Consider the following 8,100-nt stretch of genomic DNA (forward strand, 5'->3'; position numbering starts at 1 on the left):
ACACCATGAGACTGCCTTCCATACTTGTTTTCATTTGCTATTTAAATAAAAGACACCGTTAAAATTCACCCATTTTCAACTCAATGGATTAAAAAAAAATTTTTTTTAAGTTTATTTTTGAGAGAGAGACAGAGCACAAGCAGGGGAGGGACAGAGAGGGAGACACAGAATCTGAAGCAGACTCCAGGCTCTGAGCTGTCAGCACAGAGCCCAACGCGGGGCTCAAACCCACGGACCGTGAGATCGTGACCTGAGGGGAAGTTGGATGCTTAACTGAGCCACCCAGGCGCCCCTCAGGTCGATGGATTTTAATATAGTCATGCAGTCATCACCTCATCAGGTTTCTGGACTTCCAGCGCTCCCCCAAAGTCCCCTCTTGTCCCTCTGTAGTCAACCCCCACCAGGACTTCTGGCCCTAGGCACCCTGCTGACCCACCTCCTGCCTTTTCTAGAACTTTGTGAAAAAGAATCAGACCATGTAGTTTTGTCTGGCTTCTTTCCGTAGGACACTTCTAGCAAGGCACCCCATCCTACTATTGTTTTCCAATGCCGAACGTTCCCTCTCTCCGCTCCGCAGTGTTTGGTGGGCAAGTCTTGCAAAACCTTTGTAAAATTTGTTTAGCTTGTTACTGAGTCTTTCAAGAGTTAACAACAGCTTGACGCTAAGTTCAACGGATTTCTGTGTGTTGATCGCCTATCTTAGGGTTTTGCTTAAATTCACATATGGTTCCGGTTCCGTCCTTGTAGCGTCCTTGCTGGTTGTGCATCAGCCAGCCACGTAACCTGGGAAAAGCCTTCACCTTTCCTCAGATGGGACCAGTTCCGGAAGGTGTGAAGCAACACTGGATTTTGAGGCCACCTCTGCATCTCCCCCGCCGCGTGGAGCACCCATCTTCGGTGGGGGGGGGGGGGGGGGGGTGCCACATGGCGTCACTGGGTGATGGTTCTAGACACAGCACTCACACCTGCCTTGAGCGCTTTCTCAGTGACCCAGGGAGGAGGCGTTCAGTTGGATCACTTACACGCAGGTTCTCCCTTTGTGGATTCCCTCAAACACCTCTTCCTGCAGGCTTCAGCTTTCTTACCAGACTAGGGAGAAACTTGCCCTTCAAGGCCTCCTACCGGCCACTTCCGCTCCCTCCTAACTGGGAACATCTTCCCCTAAATGCAGAACAGCCAAACAACTTTGGGGATCAACCTGGACTCAGATACTGACCCCTCCATGTAAGCAACTCCCGTTTGCGGGAGGAGAGGAAGCTCTACCTCAGGGGATTTTAAGGATCGAACGTGACTTCCGTTCACCTGGCACTTAGCAGCCGTCCTTCCACCGCCCCAAGTTCTCTCCCAGCCCATCCCCCTAGATTCTACGTCACGGTCACGGTCTGCAGGTGATCTTCGCCCCCAAATCCCGTGTGGACCCACTACCACCCACGTGCCAAAACCAAAACCACTCAGCTTTAGGACCGGAAGGCTGATTTAGTCCCTGCTGCTCCCAGCGGGGAACCCCACCGACCCGGCCGGTTCTCCCCACCCCGCCTGCTGCTGCTCACTGCTGCTGCTCACAGGGGTCAGAGACCACCCTCCACGCATCTCGCCGGAGGCTCAGTGGAGAGCCAGAGAGTAAGCGGATTTCAGATGGGATGGAATTAGAGTTGCTAAAGAACGCGGGAGACACAAGGCTGAGGTATTAAGGAGCTATATTTAGGGCATAAGGCAGGTCTTACAAACACTACGGAAAAGCCGTTTGGACGTAAAAATCCAAGGAGAAAGGAGTCATTAGGAAACGTAACACGGGACACAGAACGCGTGTTGTGTGACGGTCCCTTCTCTTCCGTGTGGTTCCAGAATATGCTCCCGACCCCAGAGCCGCCACCTGAGCGCGCACTGGGAGGGTCACAGACGACTTCAGGCCGGCAACGTCAACCACCGCCCTCCGTCTCCCGGCAGGCACGTGTGCACCCCAATTTTTTACAACCCGGGCCGCCCTGTATCTTGGAACCCCACTTCCCCACACAAAACATTTTCGCAGAGCTTTTTTTAAACTTGTTTGTATTTGTTACAACCTTTTAAAGCAGAATGTGTCTCGAGCACTACATTTCCACTCACGAAACTTGTGGAGTTACTTCCCAACGGCTTTCCAACGCGCCTAAGCAGCCTTCGGATTTCGCTACTCTAAACAACGCTCTTCTCTTTGGAAAACGAGCCCTATAGTTACTCCCATCAAGTTGGGTCGGTTTAACACGCTAGTTTCTAGAGGCCTGGTACATGCAGCAAATAACTACAGGGGACAGAAGATTTGAAAAGTAAACCCTACAAGGTGAAAGTTGTTTCAACCAAGATTTTTCTTTTAAACACCAAGGTATAGCTCAGAACACTTCAGTGACAGACGAGTTTGGTCTTACTAGGGAATCCACTTGTCGCGAACGCTTCAGACCACGCGGTTCACGGGAGGTTACGTACACCTTGCGACAAACGTTACCTTGTCCTGGAAGAGCAGCCAGCGTGGCACTAAAAAAAAAAAAACAAAACAAAACAAAAAAAAAAACAAAACCCAAAAAAACAAAACAACTACCCGGGCTTTAGTTTCTACGCATCACAGTATCACACTCGAACAGAAAGAAATCTTATCTTCCCCGTAAGTAGCTCTCGTCATGCCTTACAGATTTTTAAAACGTTAACAAAAATAAAGGAAAACATCCTTGAAAATAGATCGTCGGAGGGAACGGGATAAAGCATCGAGTACATATACAAGGAATCCTCGGGGCGGCGCTCAGTCGACTTCTTCCATGCGCGACGTGTCGTCGTCGCCTTCCAGGGGTGGCATCTCCTCGGTCACCGCAGCACTGCTGTCGTCGGCGGTGGGGTCATCTTCGTCGATACCTTTTCGGAAAGGAAACCCTCAGGTTACACGGTCCCGAACCGGCGCATGGCGTCAGCCCGGCGCCACTCTCAGGGGGGCTCTTGCGAGATGACCTCTTTGTCAGGGGACCCTAAGGGGTTTCTCACACAGGGTGCCTGGCAAAGCTTACCCAGACCAAGTTTGATCATCCTGTAGATCCGGTTAGCGTGTGTCTGTGGGTCTTCCAGACTGAAGCCGGAGGACAGGAGCGCGGTTTCGTAGAGCAGGATGACCAGGTCTTTCACGGACTTGTCGTTCTTGTCCGCCTCCGCCTTCTGCCGCAAAGTCTCGATGATGGAGTGGTCGGGGTTGATCTCCAGGTGCTTCTTCGCTGCCATGTAGCCCATGGTGGAGTTGTCCCTTAGGGCCTGGGCCTTCATGATCCTCTCCATGTTCGCCGTCCAGCCGTACGTGCTCGTGACAATGCAGCACGGGGAGGTCACCAGTCGGTTTGACACAACCACCTGCAATGAAAACGCCAAGTGAGGACTGGGTCTAGAAAAGTCCCTCTACCACAGTTTTATCATAAAACGGACGAAGGGACTCCCGCTACTGTATTCACAAAATGCGGAACACCACATGCAGACCCAAGTACCCACGACCCTCTTCCTGCACATCCTGACACCTTTTAGCTCCTTCAAGACGGTAGAGGGCCTTCCTGCTCATTTAACGGGCCTAATTTTCCACTTGTGTCCTACTGTAAAAGCCGAGAGAACTTGGGAGAAAGGGGCCGTATGTTCGGACAACCTGAAAAACAACCTACGGGCCTTTCAAGATCACGCCCACAATTAGGAAACCCAAGCAGAAGGAAACCACGTTCACCCACCTTTTCCACTTTTTTCTCCAAGATGTCCTTCATGATCTTGCACAGGTTTTCAAACTTTGTCTTCTTCTCCTCCTGTTTCTTTTTCTCTTCTTCATCTTCTGGAAGTTCCAAGCCCTCTTTGGTGACGGACACTAAAGTCTTCCCCTCAAACTCCTTCAGCTGTTGGACACAGTACTCATCGATCGGCTCGATCATATAGATCACCTCCAGACCGTGCTTCCGAAGACGCTCCACAAAGGCCGAGTTCGCCACCTGGTCCTTGGTCTCCCCTGGGGCATTAGTAGAAAGTTACACCTTCGCTTAACAGGAAGCGGTGTCGCTTCCTCCGGACTTTTCCCAGTCTCGTCAGCTCGAACCACAGATGCGCCCACAGACGTGGCGCACGTGGTCTGGCCGCGGTTAGTACCCAGGAGTTGACACGGGACCCCACGAGCCTAGGGAACACACCCACGGTCGCCAGGCGGTGCCCGGAACGAGGCCACGACGGCACGCCGCTCGCTCACCTGTGATGTAGTAGATGTGCTTCTGGTTCTCCTTCATCCTGGTGCAATAGTCCTTGAGAGACACCATCTCGTCACCAGAGGCAGACGTGTAGTAGCGCAACAGCTCTGACAGCTTCTTCCGGTTCTGGGAGTCCTCGTGGATTCCGAGCTGAAAGACAACGTTCGCGTCAAGTCTCCTCCGTGTCAAAAAAAAAAAAAAGTCACCGAGAACCAGAGAAGCCGGTTTGATTACCGCTGGGAAGGATCAGGCTCTTTCCACGAACCTTAATGTTCTTAGAGAACTGCTCGTAAAACTTCTTGTAGTTCTCTTTGTCTTCGGCCAGTTCGGTGAAGAGTTCTAAGCACTTTTTGACCAAATTCTTGCGGATAACTTTTAAGATCTTGCTCTGCTGCAACATCTCCCGGGAAATGTTCAGGGGAAGATCCTCGGAGTCCACCACACCTCTAATGAAATCTGGGAAAAAATAAAGTCGTCCCCGGGACAAAAATCAACAAACTCCTACACCCCAAAAACCGAAGGGGATTTCCTGCCCCACAGGCCCGAACCAACGCCCCGGAGCGGAGAGGTCCCCACGCTCGGACTTCACACCCGATCGTCCTCGGTACTCACTCAGGTATTCCGGGATCAGCTCCTCGCAGTTATCCATGATGAAAACTCTGCGCACGTACAGCTTGATGTTGTTCTTTTTCTTCCTGTTTTCAAACAGGTCAAAGGGAGCACGTCTTGGGACAAAAAGCAGGGCTCGGAATTCCAACTGTCCTTCGACCGAAAAATGCTGTAACAAAACACACGCCAAACCATCAAGCAATGACGCAAACGACTTTGACTTCAACTAGAACTCTCGCGGCGACAACCGAAAGCACTTCCAGAGAGAGGTCAAGGGCTGGGATGGCCAAGTGCTCAGCTACGACCCTCGATTTGACAAGTTCCGACAAGCCACCTGCAGAAGCAGACCAGCTCTGAAGCACTGTGACACTCACCTTCACTGCCAAGTGATCCTCCCAGTCGTTGGTCAAGCTCTTGTAAAATTCTCCGTACTCTTCGTTAGTAATGTCGTCAGGGTTTCTGGTCCAAATAGGTTTGGTCTTGTTCAGTTCTTCTTGATCGATGTACTTCTCCTTGATCTTCTTCTTCTTCTTCTTGTCTCCGTCCTTCTTTTCTTCCTCCTCCTCATCGGAACCAACATCTTCTATTTCAGGCTTGTCATCGGACTCCTTCTCTTCCTTTTCTTTTTCTTCCTCTTTCTCTTCCTTTTCTTCAGCCTCGTCATCACTGACCTCTTTATCCCGCTCCTTCTCCACCTTCAAAAGAACATGGGAGATCACGTCACCTTTTGCGTTCTGGAACTAAACAGAGCGTATGCGCTTATAACCGAAGCCCAAATTAATCAGCCACGCTCAAAGGTTTGGTTAAATAACCAGAAAACCACTCAGTAACGTTTAACGCGGCTACCTAAACAATCCTGGGTACCTTAATAGTACAACAGAACTTCAGACTAGCCGGGTCAACACAAGTTTGGATTTTTCCCTCAGTAGTAGATTCAAGAACCACCTTAGTTTGTTAACTTTACATAAAAAACAAGGACACTCACAAAGAGAGTGATAGGATAGCCGATAAACTGGGAGTGTTTCTTCACAATCTCCTTTATTCTTCTTTCCTCCAGGTATTCCGTTTGGTCTTCTTTCAGATGCAAGATAACCTTTGTTCCTCGACCCATAGGTTCACCTGTAAAGGAAGGAAAAAAGCGGACTCCACCTCAATCTGAATGGGCAAACCAAAGTGTTAGGGGGGGGAAAAAAAAAATCACAATTCACCTCCCAATGCCATCCACACCCAACAGCTTCTGAGCACGTTTAGGAAAGGGGGTTAACACTGCTGTGGATGAAAGGCGTCCCATGGGAGTTTAACTGCCTTGCCCGAGCAACATCAGTAACCAGATCCCTACCATCGCACCATCATGTGCTTACCAGGCATGCTCCCGAAGAAGCCAACGAATTTTTGCCAATTCCACAGCATCTTCAAAGGCCCCCTTCCTACAGCACCCGACCCTCCCCCGCGTGACCGAGTAAATCATTCCACCAGGTGCCTACCTGTATCAGTCCTGACTGTGAACGACCCTCCTGCAGAAGACTCCCAGGCGTACTGCTCATCATCGTTATGCTTGGTGATCACCGTCACTTTCTCGGCAACCAAATAGGCAGAATAGAACCCGACACCAAACTGGCCGATCATAGAAATATCTGCGCCAGCCTGCAAAGCTTCCATGAACGCTTTGGTCCCAGACTTGGCGATAGTACCGAGATTATTGATCAAATCGGCCTTGGTCATGCCAATCCCGGTATCCACAATAGTGAGGGTTCGATCTTGCTTGTTTGGAATGAGATTAATGTGCAGCTCTTTCCCGGAATCTAACTTGCTGGGATCAGTCAAGCTCTCGTATCTGATTTTGTCCAGGGCCTATCGGAGAAACACATGCCGGTGAGCACAGAGCTCCCGGAGGGTGGGACGCACACAGGGGGACCGCGACCCCGTTCCCCAAGCCGACACTCACATCGGATGAGTTGGAAATCAGCTCGCGCAGAAAAATCTCTTTATTCGAGTAGAAAGTGTTGATGATCAGGGACATCAACTGGGCGATCTCCGCCTGGAAGGCGAACGTCTCCACCTCCTCCTCCTCCATCGGCTGGTCTTGGGTCTGGGTTTCCTCGGGCATCTGCAGAGGCCGCGGGGCCGGTTACGCGGCGCCACAGGCCTCCGGGAGGCCCGGCCCGCCGACAAAGGATGACCTCATTTCCAGCTGCGACGCCGAGGCCCGCGCGCACGCCGCCAACGGGCGCCGCAGGCCCGCGGGGACCCCCGCCCGGAGCCGGAGCGCCGGGGCCGCGGCCGGGCGGGGGTCCCCGCGGCGCGCCCTCCCCACCGCCCCTCCGGGCCTCCGGGCCCTCGTACGCGGGCGGGGGTCGAGGCCGCAGCAGGCCAGAGGCCTCCGCCGCCCAGAGTAGTGCCGCGCCGCCCCGCGGGGCCCGGGGACCCCCCGGGAGCCGCCTCCGCGCCCGCCGCCCCCCCCCCCAGGCACCCCCCCCAGTCGCCCCCTCACCTCGGCTAAAGGACCACACGGGCTCCGCGACGACGCAGCACCAGGACGCAGAAGCAACTGGCGCGCCGCCCCCGCGCTCCCTTTATATAGACGCGGGCCCGCCCGGCGCGCGGCGCCTTTTCCAGAAGCCTCCCGAACCTTCCGGAAGAACCCTCCCCAACCGCCGCCGCGGCCGCGCGCCTGCGCCTGCGCCCTGGCCACGGCCCCGCCCCTCCCCCGGGCGCGCGCGGGCCCGCCCCGAGCGCTCCACCCCCAACGGCCGCCGCGCGCGTCCCCGCGCCCGTCTCCGTGCGCCTGCGCAGCCCGGAATTCTCGCGAAGGTCTGGCGCCTTCCGGGGCTACCGCCCCCAGCCCTGCCTCCCGCCGGCGCCCCTGCCCCCTCCACCCCGGGCGTGCGCCGCGAGCTCGGCGCGCGCGGGCGCAGTGGCGCCACCCAGGCCCGGGACCGGGTATCCGCAGCCGTTGCCTCTCTGAAGTCTGTAGAAGTAATTTGCCCTTCTTAGACGGTGTCCCCAAGCGGTGTAGGCTTCGGGACCCTCGGCGCCAGCCACCAGGGGCCCCGGGCCAGTTCTAGGGCTCTGAGGCCGGGGTCAGGGTCTCGGGGAGAGAGGAGTCCGGCCCGCAGGTATACGCCTGGGGCAGTGATCAGAGGCTCGGGGCTGGGGCTACGGCCGAGGGTTCGGGAGTCCCATGCCACACCTCTAAGGCCGGGGCAGCGACTCTGGGTTCACGGTCCTGGAAGTGGGGCAACAGGTGCCCGCCAGAGCCTCGTGG

At 54.5% G+C, this 8,100-nt stretch overlaps 1 protein-coding gene across 1 annotated transcript; it reads right to left on the minus strand.

The window, feature by feature from the left end:
- Window positions 1–1,680: 1,680 nt before the first annotated feature.
- Window positions 1,681–7,485, minus strand: HSP90AA1 (heat shock protein 90 alpha family class A member 1). The gene is made up of 11 exons (XM_047863969.1): window positions 7,327–7,485; window positions 6,781–6,942; window positions 6,320–6,686; window positions 5,821–5,954; window positions 5,210–5,530; window positions 4,839–5,004; window positions 4,492–4,682; window positions 4,229–4,376; window positions 3,726–3,994; window positions 3,030–3,363; window positions 1,681–2,880 (listed from the first exon to the last, which is right to left on the minus strand). Exons 2-11 carry the CDS (start codon window positions 6,940–6,942, stop codon window positions 2,771–2,773), a joined length of 2,202 nt encoding a protein of 733 aa, XP_047719925.1. The 5' UTR covers window positions 7,327–7,485; the 3' UTR covers window positions 1,681–2,770.
- Between the last annotated feature and the right edge of the window lie 615 nt (window positions 7,486–8,100).

This window comes from Prionailurus viverrinus, chromosome B3 (assembly GCF_022837055.1).
Source record: "Prionailurus viverrinus isolate Anna chromosome B3, UM_Priviv_1.0, whole genome shotgun sequence".
Lineage (NCBI taxonomy): Eukaryota > Metazoa > Chordata > Mammalia > Carnivora > Felidae > Prionailurus > Prionailurus viverrinus.